The following is a 17,772-nucleotide window of genomic DNA, read 5'->3' on the forward strand; positions in this document are numbered from 1 at the left end:
TGATGTATTCCCTTTCCTTAAAATACTATCTAGAAGAAGAAGTTTTTCCTCATCGTTTCTATAACCATGCATTTCCCTGGCAGGTGGAAGGATTGTGTGCCTGACCCTGAACAGTCTAGGCATCCAGATGTGCTCTGAGGAAACAAGAAGTGCTTGGCAAGTTTCAAATTGTAGTTTGCCAGATGCTGAAGTCAGAATACACCCATTTGGCTGGTATCAAAAGCCTGGTAAGTGATGCAGGGTACATGGCCTTTCCAACTGGTTTCTGCACATCAAAGCTTATTATTTAGCTTCATTGTATAGGAGCTTCAGCTTTCAGATGGAGGACCCATTTGCAGGGAGTCCAAATAGGCAGGGCAGTCGAGCTTGTGCGAGGAAAAGAAAGGTGCATTTTAATCTCCATTTTTGTAGAAAAGGAATAGAAAAATCTCAGAGGTGTATTTGTATTTCTTAGATTGTATGGGAGACTCATGGCCAATGTTGGAATCTAAATTTTGTCCCGCTGCACAGCCCTGGTTAGAACATCATTCTTTGCATGTCATTGCTGGGCTTACGGTTCAATGGTGTGAGTGGATGGGTTGCCTCAAAGGATTGGTTTTGTTACAGAATTTAAAATTCACTTTTGGCTGTTTTGGTAAAGAAAGGGCCAAGACCAAATTCCAAGGTAGCACTGTGTTCTTCAAGCAGTAAGAAGCCGTCATGTGTTTAAAAAGAAGAGAAGTTATGGTACGCTAGGTTATTTCCTCAAGAGGAATCAAAAGCAGATCTAGTCAAAGTGAATTTTCTTTTACATAGTGAGACAAAAGACTCCATTACTTTGAAAAATTTCAATGGATTTGTCTTTTGTTACACTCCTTGTGGTTGGGTCTAGTTCTTCTTTCTTAAACATTGATTTAACATACGTGAAACAAGAAGGAAAATGAACACCTGTCTGACTGTATCCCCCTTTATGGGAGGATCCCCTGTTATTGAGTCTAGCCTGGGGACAGGGGGAGCTGAGGCAACGAGGGGTAAGAAAGAAGAATGGTAGAAAGTGAAGAGGAGATTGCAGACAAGTAGGTACACTTCCACTTTTTGGAACTGTTTTTCCTTTCATTGACAAAGAAACACCTAAAAATAAAGTATGTTTCTCACTTCACAGACAGAGGGATGATGAAGAGGAGTCTTGGGTGTATGCAAAGGGGATATAGTGTTAGGAGGAATGGTGACATTTCCTTACCTAGTGAAGAAGCTTCAGATGTGTTTCCACCATAACACGCTCAAAGCACAGATGTTTATGCAAATGGAGATATTTGCAGACAAAAATTTGTATCAGTTGTACTGGTGTGTTGGGGGACTGGGAACCAGGAAGAGGAACAAGAAAGCTCTGAGGCTAAAAGGGAAAAATGAGTGAAATCTGAAGGAGGAATTTACTATAGGCAGTGGGACATTAGCATGAAGCAGGGTCTTTGGTTTTAGTCCACAGTCCTCTGTTGTAGGAAAGTACTTGTGTTCCACATTTCACGGTGTGTTAAATTGACATATGAGCTGTTTGCCCGTGCGGCTCTGCTCATTAGAAATCTGACTCTGTATGTATAGTCATGGTTGCCAAGCAGTCAATGAGGAACATATAGCAACATTTTAAAGAGAGTTGTGGATAGCCCCAATTCTTCACTCCTGTGAATGGTAAAAACTCCTGAGTTTTAAGAAATATGTATTGGTTACATGCGTGGAAAGTACAAAGTGGAAGAAGCAAACAGAAAATCTGATCTATCCTCAGCTTCTGTAGGGATGGTGGTTTATTTTGTCTTTGTAGAGAATTTATAACTGATTTGACTAGCCAAAGTGTTTTACAAAGTATGAAAGCAAAGGCAAAACTTCTTGTTTGCTATTTAAAATTACAAAATGTTTAATAGAAATGTTAGCAAATAGGAAGTTTTGTGTGTGGAAAATACGAATGATTATTTGAATTTTAATTTTAAAATCTTCCTGTTGAAAACTGACTTGTTCCTAATGAGAACAATGTTCTCTTTCTGAGAAACTCCAGTTTGCTAATCAGGAAGCAGAGAAAATCTCATGTGTCTTGTTACGTAGGAAACCAAATACAGAGAGGGGCATGGAAAAAAAAAACACAGAACAACTGAAATGAGTTGTTCATAAAGAACTGTGTTCTCAAAACTGTTTGTTGGAATGTTTATGAATACAGGAACTTAGGGAAGTCTGGTGTCATGTATGAGCTCAAAAGGATTAGATACCAAAGCAGCCTTGCATCCTTACTCATGGTGTTTGGGGTAAGAAGATGCAACATTCAGATCCCAGAAGTAATACTGGAAATATTAAGGTTTTTCTTTTAAACCTTCAAGAATAATTGTTTTCAAATATTTTGTGTTTTTTTTTGCTTTTAGCTGACTTGAAGAACACTGTGCCTAACTTGTGTCCTCCTGTTAGTTTACCTCTCAGGTCAGAAAATGGTAAGTGTATTCACATATTAAGCTAAAACAAGGACACATCCTTTATTTTGTATATATTTTTGTATATATTACTCAAAGATCATGCTATGATAAAATGGTTGTGTTCCCCATGAGTTTATTCATTCAGATGCAGCAAGTATTCCTTTTATTAAATGCTTATCATTTAAATGGAAAATCATTGTCGTCCACAATGCTGGCCTAATATCTCTCAAACTCACTACCACAAGAGGTCACTGAGGCAAAATATTTGGCAGGATTAATGAAGAAATTTATCATTTATAAGTGGGGATGTCACATCACTTTCAATAGATGTAACTTCATATATTAGTGCAGTGGCCAATGAAGAAAAGCTCTGGCAAGGGCAGCATCCTGAAAAGCTGTTTATTGTGTTATTGTCCACTGTTGTGGGGTTTCTAGCGCCTTTCTTGTAGCATCTTGCTCTTGCCAGGATGACAAGGGATGGCAGATTAGACAAGTCACCAGCAGTTTCTGTCACTGATGCTGAATGCAAGGAGCAACAATGAGTTTCCAAATAGATACAAACAATCGCAATAGAGATGCAAAGTCAAATTTAGCAAATTTAGTTTTTCCCCAAAACCAAGATGATAAAAGGAACAATTCCTCCAGAAATTAATACAGTTTTATAGTGCTTTATAATTGGTGATACAGAAGAAAGATAAACTCTACTGCCTTTAATCCTTGTTTGTGGTTTCCTTCAAGGGTGGGAATATTATCTCAAAGATTCAGAACCAGATCACGAAAAATGTAGTATTTGAGATGTGTGTTGGGTCCCACTTTTGAAGAGATGCTGTAACTTGCTATGACACCATCTTTTTTTTGTGTCGGGAAGAAAAATTTATTTCAGTCTTGCACTAAATTAAACTTACGGTACTCACATGTGCTATTTTAAAAGTGGGTGGATCCTCTTAATAAATGAAACTTAACTGCTGTCTTTCAGGGCTTTGTGTTTATTGCCCCCTAAAACTATATGCAAATTGTCAACAGCTACAGGCTTCCCTGATGTGTCCTTTCCAGAAATACACAGCATATCTGCTAAATGCTGCGTGTAACGGAAAGGAAGCAGGTTGACTAGTCAGATAACTCTATTTAACCCTTAGGTTAGACTGAAATTGAGAAGTCTCATCCATCTCTGCCTTTGATTATTTGCTTGATCTGAGAAAATTTGTTAATCTGTTTGTGTCTGTCTTTTCTTAAACCATATGCAACTGGGCTTGCAGGAGATGATTGAATATTCAATATTGAGTTCAGAACTATTACTAACTATTTCATCATATCTATGACTACCAGTCATGATCACGTTCAGGCAATTTATATTATTAGTAGAATTTGTGCTTTTTTAATGATTGTTTTAGTGTACTAGAAGAAAAACACCTATGTAGGAAAGCAGAAATATTTTTTGTCTGAAATGCTGGAAGGAGCTAGTGAGCTAATATGTACGTTCAGCAGTTCAACTCTTTTGCAAAGTGTTTTTCCCATGACATGTAGAAAACTGTTTTACTAAAGCTTTCTCCCGCCCATTGTGAAGCTTTGTAGTAATTTTGTCATTTTCCTTTTGTGTTTTTCTTGCTTTCTTAAATCTAGGAAAATAGTGACCTATGCAGCACTTAAGAAAATTAGGCCTTTCTATCTGTTGTTTGCTTTCTACTCTAAAGACTGCTCAGAACTTAACCACAGCAAGTGAGGTACTCATCTTACCCTTAGTAACAATCTTGATCTATCACACCCATTTCCAGGTCATCTCTCCCAATGCAGAGCAACTAGGTATGTCTCTGGTTAGCAAAGGTCTGATTAACCACCCAAGTGAGCAGAGCTTCCCATGAAGAGGAAGGATTCTGGATTGGAGTTGTTGTCCTGAGGACAGCAGTCAAGAGAAGTCAATGAATTACAAAGAGGACAACTAGCCTGAATGCCAAATTAGCACTATTATCCTGTACTCTTTGGGTTTCTGACACCAATGTGTGCAGCAACGCATTCAAAATGCAACTGGGCACCATCTGTCCTTCTTATGTTCTGCCTCATTTTGATAGTAAAAGTACCAGCCTGGTTATTTAGGTCGGATTGCTATCTCTGTCACATTGTCAGAGGTTTTGGAAAATTTTCAAAAAAATTGTTTCCAAACTCTTTATGATTATATATGTTATATTAATATATGCTATAGAAGATTAATGGGTTTAGGATTCGGCATCATAGAAAAGCTAGCACTGGCTGCATTTGCAACATTATGGTATTGCTTGTACATGGGGGGAAAAAATAATAGTGACTCCTGTGTGGTAACCAAATGGTGAGGGTAAAAAAATGCCACTATTTAAATGACACTGTTATGTGTGTGAGTATATATGTGTGTGTGCGCGCACATGTAAGTGTATATATACGTAAAGTATATGGCTTTCCATCAAAAGATCAGAAAGATACTTAAATTTAAATACTTTGCCAGAAAGCTATGTGAAACAGTGAAGTCAGTGTTATGTCTGATCTAGAGTCTGAGTTTACTGAAGCACAATTATCATAGAATCACAGAATGGTTGAGGTTAGAAGGGACCTTAAAGACCATCTAGTTCCAACACCCCTGCTGTGGGCAAGGACACCTTCCACTAGACCAGGTTGCTCAAAACCCCATCCAGGCTAGCCTTGAACACTTCCAGGGATAGGATTTCCACAGCTTCTCTGAGCAACCTGTTCCACTGCCTCACCTCCCTCAGAGTGAAAAATTTCTTCCTGATATCTAATCTAAATCTACCCCTTCCACTTTGAAGCCATTTCCCCTCATCCCACCACTACATGTCCTTGTAAAAAGTCCCTCTCTAGCTTTCTTGTAGGCCCCCTTCAGACACTAGAAAGTTGCTATAATGTCTCCCTGGGACCTACTCTTCTCCAGGCTGAACCACTGCAAGTCTCTCAGCCTGTCTTCATAGGAGAGGTGCTCCAGCCCTCTGATCATTTTTGTGACCCTCCTCTGGGCTCACTCCAAGAGGCCCATGTCCTTCTTATGTTGAGAGCTCCAGAGCTGGACATAGTATTCCAGGCGGGGTCTCACGAGCGTGGACTAGAGAGACAGAATCACCTCCCTCGACCTGCTGGCCAGGCCTATATTTTAATAGACAGTTAATGTATTTTACTGCCTCAGTTTCTAGTTAGTCAATTTGAAATGCTGAGGACTGAGTGCCCAGCACTTTGCTTCTGCCCATTTGCAGTCAGGGTGCTGACTCTATTCCAAGTCTGTGGTGTTTTCAGACCTGACACGTTGTGAAGAAACCCAGATCAGTCTTGTAGGAAGAAGATACTTTGCTTCTTTTACTCATTGTTCTTCTTAATAGATCAGGTAGAGGAAAGTAGGACCACAGAAAAATAGAAAAAGCCTCAACAAGAAGGGTTTCTACAAGTACATGGGCAGCAAAAGGAAGGGTAGGGAAAACTTGGGTCTGCTGCTGAATGGGGCAGGAGACCTGATGGAAAAGGATATGGAAAAGGCTGAGGTGCCTCCTTCGCCTCAGCCTTTACTGGTAGGTCCAGCCTTCAGGCCCTTGAGACTAGGGGGAAGACTGCAGTAAGGAAGACTTATCCTCAATGGAGGACCATCAGGTTAGGGAAACAGCTGGACATGCAAATCCATGGGACCTGCTGGGATGCACCTATAATTGCAGAGGGAGCTGATTGTTGTCATTCTGAGGGTACTCTCAATTACCTTTGAAAGGCCCTGGTGATAGGGGAGGTTCCTGAGGCTGGGATGACAGCAAATGTCACCTCTGTCTTCAATAAGGGCAAGAAGGAGGATCCAGGGAACTATAGGCTGGTCAGCCTCACCTTTATCCCTGGGAAGGTAGTAGAGCCAACTGATTCTGGAAATAATTTCCAGACAAGCTAATAATAAGAAGGTAATTGGGCAGTCATTGGTGTACCCTCAGAGTTGATGCTAGGGCTAATACTATTTAACATCTTGAATAATGACCTGGACGATGGGACAGAGTCTACTTGCTGTGAGTTTGAAGATGATAAAAGGTTGGGAGGAGTGGTTCACAGACCAGGTGGGTGTGCCACCATTCAGAGGGACCTCAGCAGGCTAGAGAAATGGGCAGACTTGCATCTTGGATCAAGCGGTTTTCCATCAAATTGTCTTTTAGCTCTGTCTGAAAACTGGCTAGGACCTTCATCTAGCAATTGTACAGAGAAGCTGTTTTAGCATATAGCGTTCTGAGAAAACAGGTCTTCTCACTCATGTTCACACATACTTCAGCTTTCCTAGCTGAAATTAGTAGGACTATTGGCTCCTTTGCTGTCTTTACTTAAATGGATGGGAGAGCAAGATTTGCAAGCTGAGGTAACATCTTACACTAGTTGGCTTATTTAGTTGTAAGAAGGTGAATTTTGAGGAATCCTGGACATCATGCAGGAGGCCAGCTTGTTACCTACCAACTTCTCCATCTCTACCCTTAAGGAAGGATGTCACCTTAGATTTGAGCACCTCTGAAGAGCCAGTAGAATCCTTCTGCCCTGGAGATGTTGAAGTGCCATTCTTTAATTTAAAACAAAACCAAAACCAACAAAACAAAACCTGTCAAGATTCTCTATTTTGTCCCTGAATAAGCTGGAGAACACTCTTTAAAAGAAAATTTTATGGCCCCCGAACCATTTTGTTTGCCCATTTGTTTCACAATGAAGCCAGCTCTCCTAGAGCTAAATTGTCTTTCTTTAGACTGTCACCAGATCTTAATTTGTTTCACTTTCTGTGTTATTTAAACTCAGAATCTCACTCTATTTTTTTTTTTAAAGCTTGCATATACAGTCTTTAACTGCCTCAAGTCAACAAGGGACAGCTAGAATTTATCTTAGTACCTGTCTGAAGGCAGAAATCCTTGAGCCAAGGAGCTGCAAGGTACTGTCCAGCCCTGTTAGTCCCACTGTACACAAAGGAGAGTCCAGTTGCAGTCACTACAGGTTTAATAGATGAAAAGCTGAGACCAAATTCTTTTGTCTCGCCCAAATAATTTGCTTGTGTTTCCTTCACTGAGACTCTCCCTAAATAAATTGATCAAAAACATGTATTTGTCCTCCTTCTCTTCCCCAGTCTGGGCTTTTGAAGATATTCATGAGCAGTAATCTTCATAAAACCTCTAGACCTTTGAATCTGCAGTGGCAGAAATAATGTTCAACAGCGGCTTCTTTTCATGCCCTGTCATAGAGCAGCCTTCAGCCACAAGGAAGATGCAAAAAAAAAATCCCTTCACCATGTGAGGTTAGCCTCCGGAGAGACACAGCAAGAGGGAAGGCTTGGGGTTTTTCCTCTTCTTTGCCTTGTACCAGATTATTCTACCAGCAGCCCATTGTAGTCCTGTGCTTCCTCTCGACAGTTGAGGCTCCTGTTGGAGTTCCCCAAGTTATTCTCCCTTCCAGCAGCACCGCTAGGCATTTCTAACACTCATTAGACACCCTGTTAAACTGCAAAAAAGGGGATTTAAGTGCTCTGTAGGTCACTGCGGTGTGGCAGGAGTGAGGTGAGCTGCACACAATCTTTCACCTAAATTCTTATTTCTTTGTTGTTGCTTCGATGTCTTCTGCCTATATGTATTCTTGCAGTATTCTTTCTGATACAAGGTTAAACTCTCCAAGTCATCTTCATCACTAATCTGTAGTATGTTTAACTGCATGTGTGGTTTTCATCTTTAACTAAATGAATACTTTTATTTGTACTTCTATCACATGGAGCAGAGCACGCTCCTGCTGGTCTGTCACGATTTTCACATAATTTCTGTCGTCTGAGAAATAATTCTTGAAAAATAGATAGGCTGAACAGACTGGGAAAGTCCAACTTGTTATCTTTGGAGCATTTTTTCCCCCTGAAGAAGTTAACGTGCTGTGATGACACTGAGTATGGAACCATCTGTGGCTAGTTTCAGGTATGATCTGTGACCTTTAACGATGGGAGGACAATTGTTATTTTAAGAGTGCCTGTGCTGAAAATGCTAATATGTCATGTTGCAGTCTTGGTTTACTCACGCTAGAATTTAAATAACAACTCCGCTGAGTTGTGTGACTATAGAGGAATGTTATGTAAAATAGAAAACAGTCAGGTCTCATAATTAGGTTTGAAATGGAACTTTCTGCAGCCAGCTGCAAGATACGGGAAGATGAGGAAAGTTTTTTATAAGAAATTATGTATTGGGATTTTACGGTTACATAATGCTGTTATTCAAATGGTTTATGCACAGGAGTTTGAGCTGTGGAGTTTTTTATATCTCTACAATTAAGACTGAAAGAAGCAAACCAACCTATGAAATGTCATTTGGCCTTTTAGAAGGAATACTTGTGCTGAAAGCAAACTGGAGAGCCTGCAAATATTCCTGTGCGTGTGGGAATGTGGGAGGAGTGACTGGGAGAAGTGACACTGATGTATAACTTCTGCTTTTATACTTTGTTATGAGATTTATGAGATGTATAAAGTAATTATCCAAAGTTTAATGAGTATTTGTGTCTTCAGGTTCCTCGGTCTTAAATAGGACACGGCTATCTGTCTTAGATTTGGCAACAGCTAGGAGACAATGGTGCTTAAATCATGACCTCTGCATGGGACTGCAGATTCTATACAGATCATACGGGCTCCATTCCCACTCCATTCAAATCAAGTAATTCTTTGAGAAAACACAGAGTCATATGGATGTAATGATCTGTTAGGCCCATCCTATTTCTGCCTCCTGTGATCCCCTAACGATTTGTAGTCATTCCCTTGATGCAGGACTGAGCAGTGGCTATGGGATTTTCCGATGTGGGAATAAATTTCCCATCGGGCTATCTCAGCACATGGGGTATTTCCATTCTCAACAGAGATGCTGACGGTGGTACATGTGCTGATGTAGCTGACTTTGGTGATTAATAGCATCATTTGCCTTCCTGTTTTCCCACAATGCTGAGGATATGTCAGAGAGATCTTTGGTGTGAAACAAAGCCTTTTTTTATCCATCCTCAGGAACGGATCTACCATTCTCCCATACAGAATATATATACATATATTGGACCTCTGGTGTAGAATTACTCTCTTTGGTCTTAAGTTGGATTTTTATTCTGTTTGTAAACATAAGGATTTTAGCCTTTTGAAAACATCTTATTTTAAACCTGGATAAATATCTGGTATATTTTTAGTATCTTATTACTATACCATTTACTATAATTGGCACTACTGAAGGAGGCAGAAAGCTTGCAATTAACACGAGCATAGCAGGATTTCTCACTGCTAAAGGCTATAAATAACACCTTTGTTAGGTTGGGACATATTTGTCTGAGGTTTGATTATAGTTATTGTGCGGCAGTTTTAAAAAAATGACTCATTTTGAATTATTCAAATGTCAGCGGCTGGACAAAAATGAGAAGCAATTATATTTTACAAAGAGTGTGTTTTCTGCAGGTCCACTCTAAGTTGATGATTTGCTAGTTTTGGAGATTGTTGGTATACAGACAGGTTGTTGGTATACAAACAGGTTAGCAGTCCTCATTGGAAAAATCTCTGAACACTAGGAATATAAAGCACTGGGTTCAGTCTGTAAGCATGTTTTTGGCTTGAGCCAGGGCTATTAAATATGGCTAAGAAAACTCAGAATTAAGATCAGAATTTGTCTTTCAGACATAAATTAGGCATACCAAACTCAGAGATCTGATTTATGTACCTCCTCAACTTCAGGAGTTTTCTTCTAAATTTAGCTTGTTATTTTATTGCTCCTCTGTATCTCTGTTTCCTTATCTCAAACGTCAAATTCTCCAGCAAACTCAGAACTGACCCCTCTTTGCTTCCACTGAAGTCAGTGATGAAACTTTTGTTGACTTTATGAAAAGGATTTTATAATGTGAAAGTGGGAGGCTGAAACCTGTGCCCCCAGGGAATCTATTCCAGTCTTGTGACCCTGTGACTTGAGTGGGAACAGAGTTAGGCCAGTGTGAGTCCTTCTGCAAATCCAGTCTTAAACCTTGCCTACCCAAACAAGAACATCTGGAAGAGCGAGGCTCTGTATGGAACAACTATAATTTTGCAATAAAAGTTACAGGGTTGGCTGGATTCAGAGTGCTGTAATTATCCAATCAAAGCATTTGCCAGAATGTGGTTTGGAAGGTCAGAGCTTAACCTATATATAAACCAGAAATGTCTCCCAGCCCGTCAGGTGCAGTATGCATTTTCAGTGAAGCACTGCCAGTTTTGTAGCTGTGTGCCTTGTGAGAGCAGTTTGTAGAGGAGGCAAGCTTAGATCAGCCATGGAAAGTTCTGGTTTGCCCACGTAATGAAGTGAGCGTGCATGGCTGTGGGCATTGCTGGACCTGCTGCCAGGAGAAGGGAAGAAGGAAACCACTAGTAAAAAAAATCTCATTTGCAGCTAAATGCTGGCTGGCAGTGTCCACAGTGGTGCCGTCCATAGACAGCTCTGGGTTATCTTAGAATCATAGAATGGTTTAGGTTGGAAAGTACCTTAAAGATCATCTAGTTCCAACCCCCCTGCCATGGACAGGGACACCTCTCACTAGACCAGGTTGCTCAAAGCCCCATCCAGCCTGGCCTTGAACACCTCCAGGGATGGGGCATCCACAACTTCTCTGGGCAAACTGTTCCAGTGCCTCGCCACCCTCAGAGTGAAAAATTTCTTGCTAATATCTAATTTAAATCTACCCTCTCCCAGTTTGAAGCCATTACCCCACTTCCTACTACAGGGTCCTGACTTTACTCTTCTCCTGACCCATATCCCTCAGGACTGCGATATCCACTAGTGCATGATCACTGCAGCCCAGGCTGCCTCCAATCTTGACATCACTGATTAGCTCACTTTTGTTGGTGACCAACAGGTCCAGTGTCTCATCCTCTCTGTTAGGCCTGTTTAGATACTGAGACTTCCAGTGTTTTCCCTTTCTGATCTTCTGCCCAGCTGACACCAGATGCAGATAAATGAAGAAACACTAATGCTTATTTTAATGTCAGAGCAAAGCCCTTTAATCCTTTAACTGATGGAGTGGGTCCAGAGGAGGGCCACAAAAATGGTCAGAGGGATTGAACACCTCTCCTATGAGGACAGGCTGAGAGAGTTGAGGTTCAGCCTGGAGAAGAGAAGGCTCTGGGGAGGCCTTATTGTGGCCTTCCAGGACTTAAAGGGGGCTACAGGAAAGATGGGGACAAACTTTTTAGTGGGGCCCGTTGCAATAGGACAAGGGGTTTAAACTAAAAGAGGGTAAATTTAGACTTGATAAAAGGAAGAAATTTTTTATAATGAGGGTGGTGAAACACTGGTCCAGGTTGCCCAGAGAGGTGGTAGATGCCCCATCCCTGGAAACATTCAAGGTCAGGTTTGACGGGGCTCTGAGCAACCTGATCTAGTTGAAGATGCCCCTGCTCATTGCAGGGGGGGTGGACTAGATGGCCTTTAAAGGTCCTTTCCAACACAAACTATTCTATGATTCTATGATCTAAATCTGAGCTGAGATTATGAATTTTTCATCCAGGACTCGAGAATGAAAAAAACCTGAACAACCAACCACAAACTCCAAACCAACACAAAAACTAACCCTGTGGGGGTAGTGGGAGGGTGAAAGGGTTACTTCTGTGAGATAGGGGGCAACGAATAAGCAAAATAAAATGTAGTTTAGGTATGAATGTATGATCTGTGGATGTTTGCATCATGAGTGGCCACACTTCTGTGCCCAGTACAGGTTGCAAAGTGCCCATTGTGTCTTATATGTATTTAAAATGAATGTAACTAACATGACTCTATCCCACATAAAGGGACAAAATAAAAACCTTTTAATATAGAAGTAGGAAGTTTAGCTTGTGATCAAATGCAGAACACATTATATGTACCTAATAATGACAGTGTGCATTCACAATTGAGCACCTTCAAAAGATTTTAATAATGGTAAGCTTGTAAACCTCAGGGAAATAGATACAGGAGGCCAAATTCAATGTCAGAGGTGTGAATACAAGGAATCTATTTTGCTTTTATGAAATTGATTTGAATTTCTTTCCTGAGAGAGTAGAGTTTAGCTTAGCAAGAATGCTTCTGAATGTTTGACCTGTGGGCAAACGGAGGCATATGAGGATTATGAGATCTGCCCAGGTCGCTCAGGGAGTCAGGGAAGCTATAGGAAGAGAGTCAATCTGGTGAAATATCTTCCAAATCCACTGATGCACCCAGACCTGTTGACTTACAATGGAATCCAGACAAGGCTCTTTTTTGAAAGAATCACAGCTAGTAATTTGAAGCTTTGTGTCTGAACCTAGGGGGATTATTTGTTCCAGCAGTAGGATCTCAGTTACTCGTACTGTATACAATGCAAGATGGCAACATTGCTCTTATGTAGAAACATATTGATTAAAAAAACAACCCTTTTGTTGTTCATATTTTCAGAAAATATATTTAAGAAATAATTGGAAACACAAATCGACAAAATGTAATCTGGAGAAGTAAGACCTGGGGGATCTAGTAGTACAGGCAGATAATCTCTGGAGATGATGTAATGGTTAATTATCCATCACTTACAGAGCTGATTTCTATTTTTAATGATCTTTCTAAATAAATGCCACAAACAGCCACCCTAGATGTAGAGGTTGAAATTTTCTAATATGGGTCATGCAACTGGTCATATTAGATGGTTTTAAGATAGAGAAACCCTTGACAATATGAAATGCAGTAATTTCCACATGACTAAAATCACTGTGTTCCTCTGAAACAATGGAATAGTCATTGCCTTAAGGGGAAGAAAAAAATTAAGTGCATTAAGTCTGCTGCACAAGTCAAGCTGTGATTGCAGGGTCATTGCTCACTTCCTAGTTCAGACTCCCTCTGAATACAGTGCTGCTGATGACTTTGCTGCTCTGCAATGTCAAGTATGTGGTCTTTAACATATAACAGTACAATACGAAACTAATTTTCATTTCTACTTAGCTGGAGCCTTTCAGCCTCTGGCTCTTGGAAAAGTTGTCCCCAAATGTAACAGGAATAGAATGATTCTAGGGTGGCTGAAAAGGACCTGCGAGACCCAGTGCTGCTTTCTTGCCTAGTTCACACCTGGGCTGCTTGGGAAGGCATATAAAGTACAGTAGGTCTGTTCATCACTCCATGAATCTATTAGACTTTTTCTCCAGAAAGGCTGAGAGCAAAAGGAGCTAGTGCTAAGGTAACAGCCTTGGCAATGGTGGTAGCATGGAGTTTTTTTTCCAGCTTGTCCTCTGGGAGATAACACATGCTTGAGGTGTACACTTCCTTGGAAAGGTTTTACCTTGCAAAAGCAAAGACTTTTAGCATCAACGTAGAGCCCTTGGTTGTGGCAGCTGCCCTGCATTGTCATGAATTATTCAGAATAAAATAATTTTGAAATCTAATTTAGTCATTGCTATTCCCTGCCTATTTGCTCAAGGAATGATGCAACCAGGCTAGTCTGTGGTCTGTTTTGGGTTTTGGGTTCTCATCAACTCGACAAGTATGTCAACAGCAGGATTCCCAAGTTTCAGGGAGGGCATGCCAAAACTCTGATTGTATGCACCCCATATCTCAGCTTCAGATTTAATGTTGGGTGGTATGGTCACAGCTGTCTTTCTGTGAGAAGGGGAAGGAAAGAAACTTTGGCCATCTCTGGAAGTCACACATTTCTCAGAAGACTAGAAGAAATCTTTAATGAAATGAATGGTCACAACTTTTGCGTCTTTGTGGTAGATGAACTCAAGCAACAGGGCAAGATCTGCTCACCAGGAATAGCAAGGCAACAGCTGACTCAGCTCTGTCCTGCCCCTACAATTACATGGAGAGGGTAAGGCCAACCTCCTGTTAGGACTTGGTGGCCGCAGCAGGGTCCTTTTGCTTTTAAAACATATTGAACTGTTGAAAGGAACTAAAATAATTAAAGGCCCATTCTTTCCCAAGCCTTCTTTTTTAACTTCTGTGTGCAAAATTGAGAGCCTGCAGGATATTTCTGTCTGTGTATGAGAAAAGAATATTTGTGGCATTTTTTTAAAATCCACTGTGAGACAGAAGAATATTTTTTGCTGAATACTAGAGTCAGTATGTATGTGTATATATATGCTCACACATGTATATGCATGTGTACATGTATGTACATGAATATCCATGTTTGTATATATGTATATATGTATATGTATCTATATGTATTTGTGTATATGTGTATATATACGTATGAAATAGAATTGTGTAGCAGTTACATAACATTAGAACAGTTTATAGAATTTCATTTAATTCTGTGTAGGTAATCAAATTAAAATGATCAAAATAATCCTTGCAACCTTTAAAAAAAAAGTCTATAAATCTGTGAAAATTGCATGTGCTTCTGTGGGCGTTTGGTTGGTTGATTTCAAGGGAAGTGAAGACAAAATATAACATTTGTGAAAACCGTTGTCTCATTTTCACTTAGTCTGTAAGGTTGGGACTTGCTCTCTCTGTGTGTAGCTGTATGCAGGCAACATAAACATCTCCGTTTCAGCTACTCCCATGAGGTTTCCTATACAGACAACATGGACATCTGGCTCATGTAATCAGTGGGTTCCTGGGGGTGCTTTGTCCCATCCTGAAGCAGACAACTAAAGCAGGATGGAGATATTGTATAGCAAAACTCTCTGTTCCTTCTGATAGTACTAGGAGTCTAGTGTAATTAACTCAGATGTAGATATCTACCTTGTGGGTGACTGAGGTGAAGCCTACCTTAGGAAACCAGCTCCTGGTTTAGGTAGAGATGTAGATGTCTGCTGGAGGTTCTGGGAGTGCTCAGTCACATGCAGGGTCCCCACTTGCTTTCCGAGGAGGTAGTAGCTGTACCTGTGCAGGAACTCATGTGCAAGCAGTATGACCCATGTCCTTTAAAGTAATAAGGCCTTTCAGAAACCTTTTATTTAAATCAGTTGGATTTACATGCAAACCTGGATGGAGCTGCTTCTGATTTACCTCTTTATTAACTGAATACCTTTGTAAACCTAGTTGTATATGACCTCTGAAGATGAGACTGGACCCTCTAGTCAATCAGAAGACTTTTGAATATTATATTTTGTTTATTCCCTGTTGATGCAAAGGAAGGTGAAAATCTTTTGTTGGGGAACTCCCCAGCGCTTTTACCTCTATATTATTTTCCTCTGAAGTTTTTATTGATTTATCTAGGTATATTATTTTTGTACGGTTCATTTTACAGAGTATTTGAATATATGGCAACCCTTAAATGTGTCCTCCGTTCTCATGGATTCATCCATCTCAAACTTTGAAGTTGTGCAAGTTAGTAGAGATATATCCAATGACTTTTCCACTGCCAGAGACTTTTGTCTATCCGGTAAGAAATGTTTATTCATAGCTTTACAGATAATATCGCCTCATGAGACTGAAACACCAAGAAGAGCTTCTCTCCTCTCTCCCAACCCCCTTTCTTACATAGATACACTGATTTTACTTATTTTTAAATACTATCCTGGTGTCTATGATTTCGAGAGAAGGGAAATAATTTATCTAATGAAAGATACAATGGACATAAAGTGTCATACAGTGGTTAGGTAATTTTGATGTCTCTTGGGCACAGAGTCCTCTTGCTTTTCCAGGTGTTGTACTCCTTGGAGAATATTGTAGCAGGTAATTAAAGGGATAATGTCATTATTTTCTAACGAACAGTTAAGGGATGCTCATCAGGTGAGACAGATGGCAGAGCCACCTACCATTATCTAAAATAACCTGTAGCTGTGGTGTGTGAAGGCGGGTTAACTGAGAGCTGGGAAATGCTTTAATCATGAGCTTGACTAGACAGAAAAGAGTCCTGTAACTTTACATGGCTGGCAAATCCTCAAATTCCACAGAGCATTAGAAATAAGCAAAAGTGAAGTTATTGCGCCCACCTACTGCAGAATATGGCCCTTGGAACGGTCCCATTTCCTGCAGTAGATGGTCCTCATCTTATGAAGATGAGAAAGTGTGATTTTTTTTTTCCCTTTCCTTTTACCGCAACTGTATCAAGGAGCCTTTCTAAAGGAAAGGTGTTGGATATCCACCTTTGAGTACAAACTGGGACAAGTAAGAGGATCACTTTTCTCATTCTGAAACCTTCCCCTACGGCTCCCTGGGGACCGTTTGAATTCAGCTGAAGTCCTCAGTACTTTATTAGAAGATGATCATCTTCTCCTAAGAGCTGCGATAACAGTTCTCTTGCTCTGTTTTTCTCTCTCTACTCCATTTTAAAGCCAATATAACCTATTGTCTTTGGCTATTTTGGAGAATGTTCTGGGAATCTGGGGACATTTATGTCCCATTATTCTGCATTACAGCAGAATCCTTGTTACTTGACCTGCTGTAAAACTTTTCTTTTAAGCATCTTACAACGATGTCGTACAAAATACTTTGAGAATATATTTTTACTTGCTCTTTTTCTTTGCGTTTCACCTTACAGCTTGTTCAAAGAACCAGTCGTGTACAGTGGTTACACTGGAAATCCAGCCTTCAGCGATAAGATGCCTTTTCTACCCTGATACGCAGATATGCACACATGGCCTGCAAGGGCACAGCTGCTGGGTTTTACTCAAAGAGCCAGCTACGTATACCTACAGGAGACAAGGTAAGAGCAGGTTAAGGCTGTGGAGGAAGGAAGCTGTGGCGGTCTGCGCACAATTCTCTTGAATGGGTGTGAGGAAATCCTCAGTAGGCATAAAGCAGTACGGATGCACAAAATCCTAGCGTTACCATCTAGTATTGAAGCAGGTATAATAAAGGAAGTTTGGTCAGTAAAAGAGCAGAATGTTAAAAACAAACAAACAAACAAACAAACAAACAAAAACCAGCAAGAAAAGCCCAGCTCCTTCCTCTCCATTTGCATTAGGTGTTTCTATGTGTTCTTCCTTCTAAACTCGGAGAATAACACAAAGTGTGTTGAAAACTCGCTCTCAGTTGAAAGTCTTAAGGACAATCTCTGGAGAAAATAAACAAAAAAAACCCAAACCAAGATAAACTGATATTTTTAAAGACATGAAAATTATTTATGAGAGAAATAGAAGTTGTGTAGAGAGCAGAAATTCTATTGTTTGTCTATGTCCTTATTTTGAACCCTAAGTTTTCATTGGTTTTTTCCTTGGTTTTTAGAAGATACTGCTTTCTTTTGGTGTAATACTGATTCTTTCTTTTATTAGAATTAATTAGAAACCAAGGAACAATGGAATGGAAAGAAATATTTCCTTTTATGCTCACTGAGGTTTTTGTGAAGAACTGACAATCAATGAGAAGCTTCTAGGTGCAAACTTGATAAGAGAAAAGGGGGTTTATCATTACCAAATGAAACAAATTCACACACTGAGATAGGAAAACTACTT

At 40.2% G+C, this 17,772-nt stretch overlaps 1 protein-coding gene across 1 annotated transcript in view; it reads left to right on the forward strand.

The window, feature by feature from the left end:
* TG (thyroglobulin) overlaps window positions 1-17,772 on the forward strand; it is a gene marked incomplete at its 5' end in the record, with an annotated part of 167,437 nt that overhangs the window by 65,173 nt on the left and 84,492 nt on the right. Inside the window, 4 exons of the mRNA XM_082479172.1 lie at window positions 84-227; window positions 2,385-2,450; window positions 15,624-15,758; window positions 16,860-17,024. Of these exons, the coding sequence (XP_082335298.1) occupies window positions 84-227; window positions 2,385-2,450; window positions 15,624-15,758; window positions 16,860-17,024 (510 nt within the window). The remainder of the gene's footprint in view (window positions 1-83; window positions 228-2,384; window positions 2,451-15,623; window positions 15,759-16,859; window positions 17,025-17,772) is intronic.

Source organism: Vanellus vanellus (genome assembly GCF_965231255.1).
Source record: "Vanellus vanellus genome assembly, chromosome: 2".
Taxonomy (NCBI): domain Eukaryota; kingdom Metazoa; phylum Chordata; class Aves; order Charadriiformes; family Charadriidae; genus Vanellus; species Vanellus vanellus.